The 19947-nt window shown below is 44.1% G+C and overlaps 1 protein-coding gene across 3 annotated transcripts in view; it reads right to left on the bottom strand.

The window, feature by feature from the left end:
- The window catches only part of SEPTIN5 (septin 5), a 60233-nt gene that overhangs the window by 25033 nt on the left and 15253 nt on the right, over positions 1-19947 (bottom strand). For 2 of the 3 annotated variants that reach the window (XM_088476661.1, XM_088476662.1), the window contains exons 3-5: positions 14784-14858; positions 2305-2401; positions 2026-2112 (exon numbers count right to left, since the gene is read on the bottom strand). In XM_088476661.1, coding sequence (XP_088332787.1) covers positions 2026-2112; positions 2305-2401; positions 14784-14858 — 259 coding nt within the window. The remainder of the gene's footprint in view (positions 1-2025; positions 2113-2304; positions 2402-14783; positions 14859-19947) is intronic. The other variant, XM_088476663.1, reaches the window with a different exon arrangement.

Raw genomic sequence — 19947 nt, 5'->3', positions numbered from 1 at the left:
AGCATGTGCCCTATTTGCCAACTGATTTGTGTGGCCAAATTCAAAAGTTAACCTATCAATTAGCCCTCGTGCAAGCAGCGGGATCAACTAGTGTGTGTCAGCTTGTAGTCTAGTCAGTCTGCAAAGATTCAGAAGAAACACATTTCCATGGTCTAAAACGACTATCTGAGGACATAAGGATGAGTGCAGGTAGATCAGCGGTGCCTAAACTTTAAGTCAGGACCCAAGTAGGGTTCCAGATCTTATTTGTTATGTTCACTAAAATGCACAGACAGGATACATTATATTGTGAACCACCTCTTTTGCAGTTCTTGAGCAATGGCGCATTGACACTTGAAAAAGTAATAATATAGATAACTAGCACACAAACACACATTATTCTAAGCAATATAAATTGTCCTTGTCTGAACCCTAGGCATATACCAGCAAATGTTAAAAGATGTCATATATTTTGAGATTTAATCTACAAGTATTTTAACATTATTGTGATTTAACTAGTAAAAACATACCAATGTGTGCTTTTACAATGACCATAATGAGACTTTAGGAGCCCTAAATACAACACAAATAACATCTGTGTGATGTCAGCTGTGTATTGCATTTTGCATGCATATCTTTAGAATAAGGTTAAAAGGGGGACTATGAGCACAGAGAGGAAATGGGGGCTGGGATCCAAAAGACTGCCCTTAGCAAATCAGACAGATGTCCTTTTATGCTATTACTCTACATTTATCTTGTTTTATTTGCTGGATATAATTTTCACGTCTGATATGTTATTCTGTATTTGTATTTAATTACTGGATTAGTACTGAGATAATATGTTATTGATGTAATGTTTTATGGGCCTCATTTAAAATGTGCAGAGAGATATAGATATGGGAGGGGTGTGTCCAAACTGATATCTAAATTACAGTGTAAAAATAAAGCTGTCTAGCATTTGTGGGCTACATGCACAAGCAGCCAGTATTTACCCTGCATGCAATCACAAGTATATTATTCCCAGCAATAAATGGCATTTTCTAGTGTAAAAGAAGCAAAAGTTCACAGAATAAGTATATATCCCGAGAATAAAGGTATATAAAAAAGGGGGAATAAACGTCTGCTGTTGTCCATGTGTGTAAATTGTAAAACAGCCAACACAGTTCCAGCCCAAGGTGCCATCTCCGATGGTTTAGGGTCTGCCCATGCACAGTACCTGTTCTGCGCATGTGCAGGACAGGTCCTGGGATCTCGCTTGCAGATCCCCCCAGGCTGCAGCTGGGGGGCGAAGCGGGGGTGTGGGTGGCCACTGTTTCTGGAAATGCGAGCGCGTCACCCCCGTTTTCCGGGAGGGACAAGGCCAGAGTCTGGTCAATGGGCGTAGGATCTGGCCAGGATGCAGTAAGCTTTAGCTACCACAGCCTGCCCAAAGGCGCAACCTTTGCAATGGCGATCCTGGTCGCAGCACTGGGATCACAAATGCAGCAATGAGGTTTCCTACAGACACCTCCTGCTGCATTTGCATTTGAGATGGACAGAATTGCACAGCCTCTTGTGTGTGGCTCTGCAATTCCGTCCATCTCTGAATCAGGCCCAGAGTCACTGGTGTGTCTACTGTGACTGCATAGTGTGCAGGGCAAATGGGCCCATGAGCAAGGGGTCGCTGTGCCATCCCATTCAGTTATGGGGACAAAGCTCCCAGAGAACCACAGCCAGCAGGCATAACACTTATGACAACCACCTGCCACGGCATCCACTCTCTATAGCCATGGACACATAGCCCCACTACAGCCACAGGGACTTTGTTTAGGACATAATCTTACCAGGGACTGGAACTCTCCTTAGGAAATGTTATATTATAAGTAATCTTACTGCAGTAGAAAATAACACAATATAATTTAGGAATTTATACACTGTTTCAGAGAATCATTATAGAAGTCTATACCACAGTACTCTCATATGTAATATACAATAACAGCAAATAATGAACAGGATTACACCGTGATGTCATGTTATTATAGTAGAAGAGGAAGGAAAACATTTTACCTTCTGCATTGAGCAACTTCCTGTCCTTGTACAGGTCTGTCAGAAACAGGCTGTTCACTAAGGTAGATTTTCCTAGGCCGGATTCTCCTGGGAGGGCGCAGAAAGCAAACAGTTCTATTCCATCATCTTTAGCCCAATATTCTGCAAGCCACCACTTAAACTGATGAGATATTTATATCTGAGCATCATGCATAGTACTTCTCACACACATAGAATGCAAATATGTATTTGTCTCTAAAATGGTAAATCCCTAGTATAAAATGGTATAGTGTGTCTCACCCGCTACCATGAGTGTGAAGTCGAAACCTTTCTTCACAGATTTCCGGTGGACTTGATTGGGTAATGTTGCAAACCCCACATATTGCTTCTCTTGGTCCTGTGGGGGGAGAGAATTAAGACTCGTAAATCCAGGTAAGAACTCTCTTTTGTTGCATAGATTTTCAACAATATATATACTAATGCCATTGATCCAGCAACAATTCCCCATTGCGTAAACATGGCAATGGTCAAACAGGGGGTGAGTGTACTGGGATAACAGTTCCACTTAGTGTAGGCAGCATCTTCCTAGGTCATAGGAGCCAGGAAAAAGCATTTGACATACACTGTTGACAATTGTAGCAGAGGCCTAGTCTGATTCTCAGAAATATCACGGTTCCCCAATGGGGATGTCTTCTGCTTCTTGAAATAACAACAGCCTGACAATACAACCTGATCTTCTGGTGCTATACAGATTTATCTGATTTACCCTACATTTCATTTTTTTAATACAATCAGCAATACAAACCCAATGTGTGCTCAGTAACATTACTCTGTATGTTCCTTATACTGTAAGTGCCAACCTAAAAATGTAATATGTTTTACCCATTAACAAGCAGACAGGAGTCAGTCTATAAGAAGCTGAATATGGAATGAATAGACAGTCTTTCTGCTCCAAGGACAACACTAAATCTCTGCTGCAGGACTTTGTAACAAAGTGACACACGCATCCTGTCAGTCATTCATTTACACTTCACATTAGCATAAGCTAAATCCATGTCCATAATAACCATGTCCAGCTAGTCTAAAGTCTATACATTTTGGTAATAATAATAATAATAATATAAACTTCACAACACGTTATCCTCTATAAGGTATATATTGTCCTATCATTGCAATAGCTTCAGGGCACGAGTGTAGAAATTAGAATATACACATACAAGCTACAGAGGGTCACCTATATGTATATAACAATCTTACTTCACCAGAGGAGACATCACAGTATGAGCTTGGGGAATGGTCCCATTCATTTCCTATTTCTACATATATATATATATATATATAACCCATCTTTTCCTCTGCCAGCTGCTCGCCTGTCACATTCTTTGCCTTTCTCTCATTACAGCTTTTCTGCAGCTTTATGCCATCCTGTCTAGTCCTAATATGCTTCCTCTCTTTCTTTCTTTGGTTATTTATTAACTAATAGCTTTGCTGTAACTCTGTTTTCTCCATTTCCACACAGTGAGCTGCAGGAACAGGCAGCGTGCTATAATGTAACAGCAGTGAGGCATTTGAAGAGTTAATGATCTCTTCTCGAAATGGCTTTGTGTACACACATATCTACTCACACTAACTATAAATCTAATGTTACCATCTCCCTTTTCTCCAAATTCCCACGCTTGCCCTAACCCTGCTGCTTGCACCCCATATTCCCTCCTAGTTACCTTCAGCTTCATAGGATAGGGTTCTCTGTGTCAGACTTCTGGGAGACAACAACCTCTCGGCCAAAAGTTCCTGAATTATGATGGCATCCATACCCACAAGCAACAGCCGCTAGCAAAGAGTTACCTCGCCAGGCACTCACACCCATTCATCCCCTCCCACCACTGACCACATCCATGTGTGTGTGTAAGCTGGAGAATGTGTGACTGCCCTCCCCAGCCTCTACTCTGGAATTTCCTGTATCTTCCCATTGGAAAGAAAATGAAGTTTAAGGGCTGGAAGAGGTGGATAATGGGAGAGACAGAAGAGGAAGGAGACTATTAACCCTGCAGAGCCCAATGTTCTATCCTGGCACAGAATGAGTTATTTCTCTGCTGCCAGACAGGCTATTACAGTGTGCTGTAGTAATACCGTACTTACTGCAGACTCTTCTAGCTGGTAAATGTTGGGCTTCCTGAACAGTATATTCAGTGACTATGGGCCTGTTACAGAGGTGCACAGACGGTTCCGCAGCTTTTGCTGTGTCTGCATCTTTATGCTAATGCCACAGCCAATGATCTACCTACAGAGATGCCCACACAGTGACGCTAATACGCCATCGGTCACAACATCGAAGCTTGCACCAACCCTATGGCAGTTGCAATTTTCTTCTTGCCCGCCTCAGGCTAGCCACCCCCGTTACTTCCCAGGAATACCCACTGAAATCCTGCCTGCATATCGGCATTGCTTGCACCTCTGAATCCGGCACTATGACTTAAAAGTATTGTTACCTTTAATCACTAAAATGATTCTACTTCCCTCAATATTATTCAAATATAATATACAAGTAGCACTAACATATGTCACCTATACAGTGATATAAGAATTCCAAAATTCTAGCCTTTATCAATATTCAATAACCAGTTTGAAATAAACATATTTCAAACTGGATTTTGAAATTTGCTGTTTCGGCTCTACTGAAATACTGTATATATACATACTGTAAGCTGGGTACACATTGTACAGTTACCTGGCAGATCAGATGAGAAATTTATGATAGCCCAGAAAATTGTACACACATACAATTCCCATATATCACAGATGAATCGGTCTCATCTCATGATTGCATCTCTAAGCATGCTTAAAAGATGAGATGTATTTGGACACGATACTGTGCACATCTTATACTATGTATGGTCAGACTTGCTGATAGATCTTCCAATAGTTGTGAATGTAAATCACAATAGTGAGGGCTGGAAGGACCAACTTTATAGTGTGTATGCACAATATCAGATGTTTCCTTGCAAGAAAAATTGTGTGACATCGCATCTTAAGGTGTGAGAGTGAGAATTTTAGAAGTGATGTTGCCCATAGCACCCAATCAGATTCTACTTAACATTTAACTAGCACCATCTAGAAGATAATCGCTAGAATGTTATTGGTTATTATGAGCAACATCTCCGCTTCTAAAACTCTCATTTACCCCTAATGGCCCGTACACACGGGACGATCAGACAACTATCAGATATCGTGCATGAGTTGGATGTTCATTATCGAACATCCAGCAACATGCACCAACTCCCAAATGACCCGCAATCAATGATCGCATGTCCCTACATCAAACAGGCTAACTTGGTCGATATCGACCAGGTTGGCCTGCATGCACGGGCGATGGTTGATATCGATCATCCGTGCCCGTGCATCGACCATTGTATGGTCGTTGGAGGAGTTTAAAAAAAGAACGATATATACGATTTAACTTTCGATTTAGAACCAAGGGCCTGATTCAGACCCGTTTGCTAAGCTGCATTCGCACGCAGCTCTCAGCAGTATGCAAATCCCGCGATAGCTAGCAAGACACTGGCACGCGTACTATGCATGTATGTGCGATAACGGTATGTATTTAGACGCCCACTTTCCCTTAGTAAAATACGTAAGTGTATTAAACAATCGGTAACATCGAGTAACATCAGACCCATACGCAGCACTTGTGGTTGACCATATCCTACCACAAGCACTGCGAGTGCTGCTGTGTGTAATTCAGCCAAGTGATGTGTATGCTGACATTGCGTCTTAATTATGCACGCCCCTGAAACGCTTGCGTTCGCACTACCACACCCCCATTACCATCCACCACCCCGTCACCACCCACAAACGGCACGTCCTGTCACTCATGCTTGCGGAGCATCTGTGTACAGGGTGCAAACGCTTCCCGATTGTATTAGGACTAGTTTGCGCACGCGCACTGCATTTTGTACGCATGCGCAGATTACAAACATCGGTAGGCTAGGTGCGAATGCAGCCTAGCGAACGGGTCTGAATAAAGCCCCAATTTCCATTAAATTCTACATAAGCCCCATACTTTTTATTGTTAATTCTGTCATATAATATACCTGTAATTCTGAATGTGGGGAGTGGAAGATTATAGACCAGTAGAAGAATATTGCACACATATAATAGATCTGTCACATGGTGGAAATGGTGTGTAGAGGACCTCAGTTTTCTTTCTGTCATCAGTCTGTATAAAAGCCAGGCTCAGAGCTGCAAGGTCACAAGATAACTACTCTGCCTTTCTCACCTCGGACAGTTTTGCAACATGCAGCATTTAAGATGGATAAACATTGCTATTTGGGATTTAGATGGCTGTGGGCCTGATTCACCAAGGAAAGCAGCTGCCAATATGCACGCGATCGACCGATTGTTGCGTATAGTGAAAAATAGCCACTGCGATCAGGACTGCGATCACAGTGACTATGCAGACCCATCGCAGAGTGATTGACAGGAAGTGCCATTTGTGGGTGGTGACAGGGGGGTAGGCGAAACTCAGGCGTGCCAGTGCGTTTGAACGCCGTTGCATTGTCATGCATAAATTATCCACTGTGATGCCCTACACAGCCTGAGGCCTGATAGCGTGCGCTGAAGTTAGCAATCTCTGAGTAAGGTCAGACCTTGTGCAAGTGTGCATGAGGCTCTGATTGTACCGATGTTTTCGCAGTCTTGTTAAACATTATGGATGTGTGTAAGGTAAAGTGGGTGTCCTTATGTAGTGCTGTGGAGGAATTGGTGGAGATCCTATAGAGTGTAAGCTTACCTCTCTGTCTGTCTGTTAGTACCAAGTCTCTTTTAATTATTGTTTTGGGGCCTGATTCAAAGTTGTACCAAATCCGATGGTTTACGTACAGCTCCGATGGTTGGCGATCAGCGCATGTGCAGGATCTGTACTGTGCATTTGTCTATCTGTGTCTGCGAAGACGGCTGCAGTGTCCCCTAAGCCGCATCACCGTATCAAGGTGGAGAAGGGGCAGCGACGGCCAGTGGGCCTGATTCAGACCCGGTCGCAAGCGCTGTGCGCTCGCAACCGGGTCGATGGTGGGCCGGTGCGCACGCGCGAGCCCCGGAGCGAGCGCAAAAAGCGCTCACTCCGGGACTCACTACAAAAGGGGCGGCTGTCGATGTTGATCGACAGCTCGACCCCTTTTGTAGGCGTGGCCGGAGGGTGGCTTCACAAACGGAGGCGTTCCCAAGCGAACGCCTGCTGTTTGTGGGCGGCCTCACTGACATCACCAGTGATGTCAGTGAGAGAGTTTCCGGCTCTGTTAGAGCCGAAAGCTCTCTGGGGTTTGCGGCCACGAGACCCTACCACAAGGGTCTCGTCGCAAGCACGATGGTGGCGATGGTCTTGACCATCGCGACCATCATCATGGCCGTTCGCATAAGCTGTGGGTGGTAACCCACAGCTTTGCTAGCGGCCAAAAGGCCGTGACTTAAAACCAAGCGCCCGCCCTGATTCAGAGCGATCGCTCGCTTTTTGCGAGCGCCTCTGAATCAGGCCCAGTGTCCCATAATACAGGGCAGTGTCAGCGCAGTTTTCTGGCCGTGCTGAGGCCAGTATCTGCTTCTTCCAATGCAGCTTCACTGGCCCCAGGCGAGTGAATTTCATCTTCAGTTACCTGAGGGTTACTCAGATGGCCGATGCTCACGCAAGTGATCCGATGACTGCGTCTTTGGACGCAGCAGCAAATCACAGAGGCCGGCAGACTCCTCTTGTGGCATTAGCATATTATTGAATAGATGTTGCGTACAAAGGTGCAGTAGCTGTGCAATAGCGAACAACTCTAAATCAGGCCCTTGGTTCCTAAATGTAAAGACTGGCGCTACAGTATATAAATAAATATTAATAAGTAAATGGATGCATAAGGGCTCATACCTGCTGGTGTTTTAGTGTATGTAAGTAAGTCTCACACCTGAAATTGCTATTTAATCCAGTTTTAACATTTGTGTTGCAGTAGCGTTTTTTGCAGCACTACATTTTACATTTGTCTGTTTCTTTTTCATTTACTGTATGTATGTTTCATGAAGCCTATAGCGAGCTCTAAAATGCTAAAAACATACGTAAAACACCAGTGGCACTTAGGCCTATGTGAGCTTCTGGCCTCACCCGTTGCAAAATTCACAGCATATTGCAGCCAGAAGCAGGACCACAGTGAACCATGTTATCACAGCCCAGCCAACTTCACATCAGAAGTAAGTAGGATGTAGGAGGATTGTCTACTAAATTCAGGAGTCTCCCGGGCATTCTGGTAGAGCAGGCAAGCGTGCCTCAGCGGGATGAAGTTTATATACCTACCATAGGGATGCCGGCTGCAGAAATCCCGGAGCCGGAATCCCAACATTAGTGGAGATGCCGACACCAGGATCCAAATTGTAAGTATAGTGGGTACCGTTAGCTGCGGCGGGGAGGGTTAGGTTTGGGCACCTCCTTAGGGTTAGGTTGCGGGAGGGGGGAGGTTAGTGATAGGCCCCCCCCTGGGGTGGGTTAGGCACCACCGGGGGGAGGGGTTGGTTAGGGTTAGGCACTAAGGGGGGAGGGTTAGGTTTAGGCACTAGGGGGGAGGGTTAGGTTTAGGCACTAGGGGGGAGGGTTAGGTTTAGGCACTAACCGGGAGGGTTAGGTTTAGGCACTAACCGGGAGGGTTAGGGTGCGGGGTAGCATTAGGGTGCAGAAAAGGAGGCTTAGAGTTAGAGCGTTAAGGGAAGAGAAAAAATCGTTTACTAAAATCGTTCATTTACTAAATGTAATGAACTATTTTTTTGAACTACAAACGATTTTTGCATATTCCCTTAATGAAAATCGCCGAGTTGGTCAGTGTGACAACTATAAACTACAAACGTGAACGCGCATGAATGATAATCGTTCATCGTTTTAACTGAGAAAGTGAACGATTTTTTCAACGATTGAACGATAAACGATATTGTTAATGATAATCGTTCAAAAAATCGTTGTGTGTGTATGCATCTTATAGCTTAAACAACCACACAATATAAATGCAACTAATTTGAAAATAGATCTTAGAGCATGAACAAACATAATGTCAATGATTTTATACCATATCATTTGTTATTGTATGTACAGTAATCTTGTTAGCTACCTTATTAGTGGTGGTAATATCTACTTTAGTTAACAAAAAATGTTAACTAAAGTAGATAACAAAATTAGGTAACAAAATGTGGCTGTATTGTCCATGGTGGGCTTACTGGACATATGATCTGCATAGGAAAGATTCCTACCAATTATCAAATATCCTCATTAATATCTTTATGTCTGATAAGCTCCTGAAACATCTACATTTAGGTTGCTTAAATTATATGTCTATTTTGGGAGGGGTTTGAACAAATCTTCACCTCCCTCTTATTTACAGATCACTGTATGTCCGATGGGCAAGTATACAGGCTGGAAACCCCATGAACAATGCTAAATAAAAGGAGACACCTTACTGGCTGGGTGCAGCAACCTCCCTTTAATAGAACAGCTAAGGTGTTAGTAGCTAATTTATAAAGTAACTACCATTTTAGTCTTAGTGGTGCTTTAATAACTTAACTCCAGAGTTCTTAGGGCCTGATTCAGAGCCGCTCGTAAGCGGCCGCTCGTTCGCTCCGAGCGATGTTCGCACAACTGCGCATGCGTATGGGTTGTAATACGCATGCGCGAACCAGTCATTGCGGTCGGAAATTGTGTGCTCGCAAAATAGCGAATGCCTGCTAATTTGAGTGAATGAGGCGTTTGTGGGTGGTAACAGGGGAAGGTGCTTAAAAACGGGGAGTGGTGATCCGAACGCAGGCGTGCCAAATGGTCAAAACGGGCGTTTTAAGGGTGTGCATAATTAACAAAGCAGCGTCATCGACCACGTCACTTGGTTCTCTTTTAGCCTGAACTGCTCGCATGATTGCGGTAGGGAAATCCAACCACAAGCACTGCGAGCAGTTCATACGCCTTTCGATGTACTCGATTAATCTAATAAATAGCGGAGATGGCGTTTTTTTACAAAATAGCGAGCGCATGTTTCGTTCGCTCGTTCAGACATACAGGCGTCAACAGACCGCAAAGAGCTAGCGCTCTATTTAACTATCCGGCCCCTTTTTCTGAACGAGCGAGCGCAAATAGCGTCCGGCTCTGAATCTGGCCCTAAGGCACATTAGTGGATCAGTTTTTATGCTGTGACATTGACAATATTTTATATGTCCACCAGAGGGCAGCACCATTCTGTAAATTTTAATATGTATTCATTCAGTTCAATTATCACTAAAACATAGTTTGTAAAACAGTAATAATTACAGTGGTTGTTCCACTCTATAGCATCAGTATGGAACATAGGACAAAACTTAACTGCAAGTATTTAATTCAATTTAATTGATATCATGTCATGCACAAAATATAGAATTCCATTATTATACTTCTCTATACCACACCTCCTAACATTCCAGTGCGTCTGGGGAGCAGCTTTCATTAAACACTCCAGGTCTCCTACAGAGGAGCACCATGGTGTGCAGGTCATGATCTCAGCTGCCCCCTTAAAGACTGGACAAGAATTCCAGCCCAGTCATCCGAGTCACTTGCTGCTGTGGGATAACAACATTCGCACAGCAGGACTTCTTGTTGCTGCTCTGCATAAGTGGAGTACAAGGGACAGGTTTAGATTTATAGTCACTGGGAAGATTAAAAAAAAAAAAAAATCTTTTTGGAGGGGCAACTTGTCCTTTGCAACCATTGTTTTACTTATAAAATACGAATTTGCTAGCAGACATCCAAAAACCTCTCTAAAACAGTAGAAGCGACTCTTTCAGGGCGATTCAATTGTTTTAGTTGTGGCTACTACTTCTTTTGGGCGCCCGACGGAGCAATTCAATTGTTGCTCCGTTCGGGTGCAAATAGCCGCAGCTGCACATATTTCTGCTGGCGGCATCCCAGGGTGGTGAGCGGGAATGTGCGATAAGTCAGCTGTTTGGGCTCCCAAAGCAGGACTTCAGATGAGATCGCTGCTATGTGCTGCTAAACTCCTGCTTTTGGGTGCCCAAGCGTAGCAACAAGTGAATTGCTCCGTCGGGCACTAACTGCATTTGGGTGCCCAATAAAACATTTGAATCGACCCCTCTGTCTCCGGTACAAAAAGAAATACAAAAACAATCGCTGAAATATGCACACAAAAGCAGACTATGGACCTCATGCAGAGTCGGTCGTTGCGGCCGCTCGGTCGTAAGGTAAAAGGGTCCGGATATGCAAATGAAGCACTCACAAGTTGCGTCGTTAAGATGGGATCATTAGCTGGACGAGCAAGGGGAGGATGCGGCCGTAAGACTAAAAATACGCCCCCTTCTCGTTCGCATTACACGTCATCTCCGGGCATATAAGGATTAATCGAGACCATCGAAGCTGGTCGTAGAGCTTAAGGTTGACCATACCCTCTCTTAAGCACTACGATCAAGTCAGTGTAAAAACCTCCCATGTCACATGTGCCATGACACTACTTAGTTAATTATGCACTCCCATAAAACGCTGTTTGCATAGTCAGGCACGCCTGCGTTCGGATCTCCACTCCCCCGTTCACAAGCACCTTCCCCTGTTACCACCCACAAACGCCTCATCCTGTCACTCAAACTAACGACCTGGCCAAGTTGAAGGAGAGAGAAATTTCCGATCGCAACAGCTAGTTTGCGCACGCGCATTGTGAATTTTATGCATGCGCAGTTTAGCGAACATCGGTGGCGTACGACCGACTCTGAATGAGGTCCTATATGCCCAGGCAATGAGAAAACACCTATCAACATCATCGATGTATTTGTAAATTGTCAAACACAAAATGGTTGCTGGCGACTGCATCATCATTCAGTGTTTGCATCCAGACCACCTGCGAAATAATCCATCTTTCTCAGGTATATATGAATCTTTGGGCCTGATTCAGACCCGGACGCTATGCTGCGATCGCTCGCATTGAGTGATTTTTCGCAATCTGCGCATGCGTATGAGACGCAAGGCGCGTGCGCGAACCAGTCATTGCAATGGGAAAGTGCTCGCCCGTAGCCCGCAGTCGGGCTGCTATTTTGAGTGACAGATGGTGCCGCTTGTGGGTGGTAACAGGGGAAGGTGCTTGAAAACGGGGGTGTGGTTGATCGAACGCAGACGTGCCCGACCGTCAGAATGGCGTTTAATGGGTGTGCATAATTAGCAAAGTAGCGTCATTACACACGTGACTGGGTTGTATTTTAGCCAGAACTGCTCGCAATGTTGTGGTGGGAAAAGGCTACTACAAGCGCTGCGAGCAGATCCGATGGCTCTCGATGTTCCCGATTAATCCTACAACTGCCGGAGATGACATGTGTTGCGAGTGGCAAAGGGGCGTATTTATTCAGGTGCGAGCGCATAGTGCGGCCGCTCGCTATTACTTAGTGGGCGGCTTTACACGACGCAGTGCGAGCACATGATTTAAATAGCCGGCCCCTTTTAGCCAGCGAGCGGACGCATATAGCGTCCGGGTCTGAATCAGGCCCTTTGTTCCTGAATGCATCTGTTCACAAATGCACAAAAACGCCCTTACTGTGTTAGAGCACACCCTCCCGCTCCATCTAGGCGCAGACAGACAGAAGTGTCAGAATCACACTGGTGTACATGTGTGTGTCTGCTTTCTGGACATGGGCAGAGAGATTTCACAAAAAAGGTGATATCTAAACTTGCGTAGTCAATGAAAAGATGTATACAGAAAATATATTTAAAAATCGAAAAAAAACAGTATGGAAGACCAAAGGTATTTCAGTCCAAAAATGTGCAGGATGTCTACAAAAAAATGTTTCCCTCCATACAGTATGTTGCTGCCCGGCTGCCGATGGCAAATTTTCTGTTTATTTTATTTCAGCGTCAACTGTAATAAAGCCCATTCATATAAAGAAGTACAAACAGCTTATGGCGTATACACACGGCCCAACTTTGCAGGACAATATGAACGATAACGATATCGTTTATCTTTCATATCGTTGACTTTTTTGCATTGAACGACCAACGATGCGCGTGGCCGTATGGACGATAACGATATCTGAGGTCGACCATACGTGCAGGCCAACTTGGTCGATATCATCATTTAAATACTGTCAGATATCGTTCATCGTTCATGAAATCGTTCATGATCGTTGATGAAATCGTTCAACGATATCGTTCATTTTTAAAGTAGAAAAAAATCGTTCAACGATATCGATGGTCGAGCAAGTTGGACCGTGTGTATGCACCATTAGACTAATAGAGATATGTCATAATATAGAATGGCCACATTACAAAAACCACTATTAAGTGGGAAGCTGTTGTGTCAGCCAATCTTAGTACAATTTTTCCACTTTCTGCTGGGAGGCTGCCACTGCTAGTTGCACTTACATTCACAAGGCCACAGCTATGCCAGTCACAGCAATTGTGGTCAGTGATGTCTGTTACTCTAATTTAATCTCTTACAGAGCCGCAACCATCCCAGGAACTGTGAGGATTTTTACTCATGGGCAGCTATGGACAGCACAGGCACCTCTGTAATGAGGACTGTCATGTCAAAAAGACTAACAATACATTGGTTTGCTTTCTGGGTCCATTTGGTGATTGCAGTCAGCATCATAACCCATAGTGATCAGCAGATCATTAATTTGATGTCTACTGTTGCAGTCTTAATAAATGCAATATAGACCAATTCATTATAGCCATAATCATTTAGAACAGGAACTTAGAATGTTCATGTGCACCATAATTTTGGGGTGTGTTCCCGGACTCCACAGAGAGTAGCTAGGCCTCGCTGATCCACTCACTTTCCCAGAGTAGTGGGCAGTCAAGGGCTCAATTAGAAGATTTGCTGTGGATTGCCTCATAGCAGGGCCGTCCTCTGCAGACTTTGTACAATGGGTACTATGCCTGCCACAAGTCCCACCTTGGCCACCCCTTACAGTATCTGCCAGGCATCCCAGTTAAAAAGTCTGTAAATATGCAATAAGGCATTGAGCCACAGTGTACCCAGTATTATTACCCACAGCATATGAGGGAGTGAACAGCAATTCAGTGGAAGCAGCTCAACTGCTGAACCACGTAGTAAGTGCTGGGTGATCCACTACTGAGACACCCACGCTGTTATTTTGAACATGCGTTGTGGCGTTGTGCTGTTACCTCCCCCCCCCCCTCCATCCCAAAGGGATGGAGCAGCATTGCCAGGCTCCTCTCAGAGTTCCGCCATAGCCTCCCAACAGTTATCCAATAACATAAGGGAAAATTTAGCCTTGCCATGACACACACACATTACAACACCCGATTCAGACAAACAACACCCACTTTCGGACAGCCCTGTCCCTTTCTAGGCCCATGAATCGGGACAGTTGGCATCTGGAATATGAGCATCCTAGAATAAAAAGACATTAGGAAACAAACATCAGAAAAGAAAGGTGCAGAAAATGTGCTAAACCCAGTGACAGAGCTGTGCTTGTCTATGAAAGGGTGAGAGATAGCTTGTAGTCTGATATCAATAGAGAAGCAATGAAAGACAGCAGTAAGTGGGCACCAAGGTGTTGCTCAGCAAGGATTGAGGAAGATAGTTGTGCAGATCATGCTGAAAGGAGGCAGAGTTTGTGGAGGTCTATACTGAAGCCATTCACAGTGCAGCTTTACAACCTAGGGTAAAAGAGGAGCTAAGTGCAGGCAAGGAAAGGGTGCTAGGTACTACAAGGAAGAGGTCCTGCTGAGTCTTTATAGAGACCCATAGGGAAGGAGCAAAAGGAGTCGGTCTTCTTACCGTGGCAAGGGTCTGAGGGCGGCCCTCATGGGAGCCCAATGTCAAACCACTTCTGAAGCCATCATACCCTGCTGTCTGCAAGAGATTAAACAAAATGACTTTCAGGGACTGGGTAAGACAGAACAAGGGGGAAGCAAGGCACCCACCTTCAGAAACAGGCACCAAGTGATAGTAATGCTTAGGCTTAGCAGTACCGGATATAACTATTCACAATGCAGAATTGGACCATGAACCTGAAAAGCACATCTTAACTATGACCAGACAAAATATAGCAGCAGAAAATATTGCAGATGGTTATCTGATGCCTAAAATGTATTACAGGCAGAGAGGTAGCCCCTGTGTCTAACTGATAGCACTTAGCACAATAAATCTGGAAATGGTAATTGTATGCCATATGCAAAAAATGTGGCCCAGCTGTAATTCCCTTTCATGTACGTGTAATGTGGAACACAGCCTATTTTACATACATGAAGAAGTGTTGTGCATTCCTGATTTGTACATATGTTCCACACACATAATGCAAAATGCCCCAATATTATAGTACATTACAGAAACACTTTTTGTGCTGCATTATTCGATTACGTTTATTTTTTTGTAGTTTAGAAGTAATCGGATTTTCCCAACAATTATAAAGCAGTTTGCTCTTCTGAAAATCAGACTCTGCGTCCAAACCTTATATTTGGGCACACCTTAATACCATGCTGATGTCATCCTCAGAAAGTTAGTGGTGTAGGAGTACCACTGGCAAGTCACCAGAAGTCAATCACACCTCTCATACAGTAATGTGCTAGTGACAGGGACATGGACATTATTAGTTAAATGACTCATAAAGATGGAGTAGCCCCATTAAATCAAATGGATGGAGTGTCACCAGTAAATCACATTACTCTGAAAGCCCAGGAAAAATGGGGCTAGAGCCACCACAGAGGTAACACAGTGGAGAAAATGAGTAATGACAACAGCAGGTGTGCTACGATAGAGAGAGAGAGAGAGAGGGAGGGAGAGAGAGGGAGAGAGAGGGAGAGAGAGAGAGAGAGAGAGAGAGGGAGAGGGAGGGAGAGGGAGAGAGAGAGAGAGAGATTAAACAATATTTGCGGATATCCTGCATCCCCGTGATTTAACGTGGATCTCTGCCACGGACCCTCCATTCCAGGCTACTATGGGAGCTGCTATGCGGTTGGATTTACCACACGGACGCTAACGCAATCTGAAGATGACGTTAGCCTATGGTAGTCTATGGGCTACTACTTCGCATAACTTGCAACATTTCACTTCTCTTAAAAGTGGTGTGACCTCGCAGGGAAGGGGCGTGGCCTTGTGGCACACCCGTTTCATCACCCTGGTGCCTTGCCCAGCACTCCAGGAGATGCTGGGCTGCCCCCAGAGACTCTCCCCTCACTGTGTAGATGCCGTGTGCATCCATTCACCCGCTGCTCTGCTCTCCACAGCTGATACTGTGGCCTACAGGTAGGACAGTGAGACAGTCCCAGAAAAGTGGGACTGTCTTGTCCAAAGCGGGACAGTTGGGAGCTATGACTTCACAAATGTTAGCCTCGGAGGACCCAAACCAGGAAGCAAAGTGTTAGCATAAGCTATCTCCCTGCTCCAGCTCTTCACCAGGGTCCCGGCAAGAGATTCTTCCTAAATTTGCATAGAAATATTAATTTTAACGTTGCAACTCTAGGTGTGAAATATGTATCACATCCGCATTCAAAATGTAGAGCAAAAAGCTACCTGGGACTTGCGGGAGACGAGACCCGACCCCAAGGATCTCATCGCAAGCCCCGATGGTCATGATGGTCTCGACCATCACCTGGTCACTCGCTAAAGCTGTGGGTGGGCACCCACAGCTTAGCGAGCGGCCAGGAGGCCGGATTTTAAAGGTGAAGCGGCCGCCCTCATTCACAGCAAGCGCTCGCATTTTGCGAGTGGCTCTGAATGAGGTCTAAAGTAGCAACCAATCACTCCTGTCATTTTTCAAAACACATGCGGCCGGTAGTATATCATACTGATTCCGTTTAGAGGACTTGGGAGTGGTGTAGATGGATACATTGCATCATTTATCCCAATGTACCTAATTCTGACTGACCATTCCTGTACAATTTCCCTTTTCTGTGCTTTACATGTGATCCTCACTATGCAATTTTATGAGCTGTTACTTACCAGTTAATCATTAATGAACATAATATGGGGATTACAGTGCATAAAACTACAGGAACCAGAAGAGATTAATAATACATATTTATTATTATGTATTAATATAATCAATAATGTAAGTATTTCATATTATTGTTGTTATTAGCATCACATAAACCTTGTACAACAAATGCTGGAAGAGCAGCCTTAGTAAACAACCAATGTCTGCCATGGTGACACTGGTGCATTATGGGGTAAGGGCAGGGGGTGACAGGCACTGCATGTGACAAGAGCAGCTGCAGTCACTGACACAGAAACACAACACAAAGCAGCCTCACAGCTCGGACACTTGCTTGGGGTGTCCTGACTCCTAATGTATGGACTGCTCTGCCAAAGAAGGAGGCCATTCACACAGCCACCTCTGGAAGGGGAATAAAAGACCTCAATGGCACATTAAGATTTTCATCAGCTGCTAAGAGGAAACATAGATTAGAGGGCAGCAAACACCTAAACATGCCATACTCAGAATCATCCATAAAAATTATGTAACATAAAAATAACAATATATATAATGATAATATATAAGGTATGGTTATTGTAGTTACAGGATGGATACCATTCTCAGGGGGGTACTGGGAAACGCAAACTACCAAGCGAGTGCCCTGTGGGCTCCTGGGCCATAAATTGAGCAGTATATTTAGACAGCTGGATTATAGGGTTATTGCTGTGCCACTGTAATAACACTGTTGTTCTGATGTGTATTTTTCTACTTCTACATAAGGGCTTCTAAAGAAAACTGCATTTACATTAAGTGGTATTTTAATTAGTAAGTGAATATGAGAAAGGAACTGTGATCAGTGTGTGAAAGTGTTTTTAATGTGTGTCATTCATATTTATTGTCAGGGTGTGGATCTGAAACCAAGTGATCGCCCTCCATTTTCCTACCACAGCGTACAAACTATCTGCCAACTAATGTTTTCTTTTCTGTACATGCCGGCAGCTCACTGCACACTACTGCCCTGGGGACACCACTGACAGCAATAACAAAGTATTTCCCAAGTGGCAGGGATAGGATTGTGGAGCCTCCCCTATAAGGCAGAATTGCTTATGGGATGAGTGCACAGCTACTCTTCATTTTCAAAGATACAATGACTTCCCAAATGAATAACAACACGAGTGATGGGTTTCACAGCATAACGTGCCTAATATGGTCACAGTAATTAGTGGGTGTGACTTGGTATTTTAGGAAGAGATTCAGCACAGAGATAAACATGGTGTATATGTGGTGATCACACTATGGATTCATTTCAATTAGACACAAAGGGGGCGAGTTGCCGTTGCAACGAATTAGAAATGCCGGCAATGGCAGCTAAACTTGCGGCCCAATCTTAGCTTGGACTCATGGATTTTGTACGCAGCCCTGTGGGGAGCGTCGAACCATGTGCAGCATTTATCTGTACTTACAGCCATGAGTGACTCCCATGTAATTGAATTGACCCCTAGTTGTCCACAGTAGTAGAGAAGCCTGGGAACTAGTGGTGTCATTTACATAAGGAAATACCAGGCCTGGACCTAAAAATGTTTATGGAACATCAGCACTAGTCACTCTAGTCCACTACTAGCTCAACCAATTCAATGGCAATGTTATTCACAGAACTAAGAAAAGAGACAGAATGTAATAAGGAAAGTCCCAGGGCTCATACCTTTAGGGGTCAGAGCTGCCTTATATTTCCATGATTATACATGTGTTGTATATATTGTCCCTACTTCACAGGGACAATACAAAATATTAAAAATGTTTCTCTGACTACGTTCCTATTTTTCATCACTTACAATAGCCTACATCAGGTGCTCACAACTCCAATACTTAAGCACCTGCAGCAGGTTATGTTTTCCAGATTTCTTTAATAATGCACCTGCGAGTTAATTTATTTTATTTGATGAGTAAGTATCCCACCTGTTTCTACTGCGAGACAGCCTAAAAACATGACCTGTTGAGGGTTCTTAAGGATTGGAGTTTTAAAACCACTGGTCTATATTAATAAGCTAGTGAGTGAGGAGATATAGGCCAGGTATCCTAAACCCGGCGATCAAGGCACACTTACAGTCCAGGTTTTAAGGATATCCATGCTCAAACATAGATGGTTAAATTAAACTAAATGAGGTACTAATTAACCAGTTTATGCGATGCTTCTTCCACGTACCTTATATGAATTGATGTTTTTCTACCAACTACTGCGACACCCGATTTATTCATCTTCATTTGCGATACACTTTTTAAATGTGGATCTATTTCAACTAAGTGGTAATGACTTTTCAATCAATAGAACCTGTCCAATCACTGTAATTGAAATGAATGGGGAAGCGCTGATTGGCTGAGAGCATGGAAACAGTTGCTATAGTCGTGTCCACTCTCAGCCAATCATAGCTTATCATTCATTTCAATGACAGTGACTGCTAGTGACCTGACGTTTCACATTGGCGCTGTACACAGTGTCTGCAGTGCCAGTCCGATGGGCCATGATCAGTTTGTTAGTTTATCAAGACCACTGGATGCCTGCTTGGAATGAAGAGGAGCCCATACAAAGATTTGGTAAGTATGAAATAGGTTATTTTTGGATGTGTTTTGATTTTTTTCAATAAAAGATTACAACATGGGGTGTGCGAGTACTGAGGTTATTTTAATAATTTCTTTATAGGTGGACTATCGGTTCCAGTGGGCCTTTAATTTCTGGGCAAGCTGCCACTTGTTGCTCCACAAGTAGCGACATACCAGGGCTGGCATACTGTAACGAACAATATTATTATCTATTATTTAACCTTTATCCCCGCACCCACTGCCACCTGGGGTGCGGGAAATAGCCCTTGACTGTTGTTCCTTGGGAGGGCTGAGAGGTCCTGGGCTTGTTATGGATTTGAGGGGGCACATTTCTTTTTTTCAATTTCAACTCTTTCTAACCTTTTAAAGCTAGCAAAGCCTGTACAGATCATAGTGATCTGTGCAGTGCTTCTGCCAAACATGCCCGCC

The sequence above is a fragment of the Taudactylus pleione genome, unplaced genomic scaffold, assembly GCF_031769625.1.
Source record: "Taudactylus pleione unplaced genomic scaffold, aTauple2 ptg000191l, whole genome shotgun sequence".
Lineage (NCBI taxonomy): Eukaryota > Metazoa > Chordata > Amphibia > Anura > Myobatrachidae > Taudactylus > Taudactylus pleione.
The sequence above is the reverse complement of the archived record's forward strand: the minus strand, read 5'-3'. Positions and strand labels throughout refer to the sequence as shown.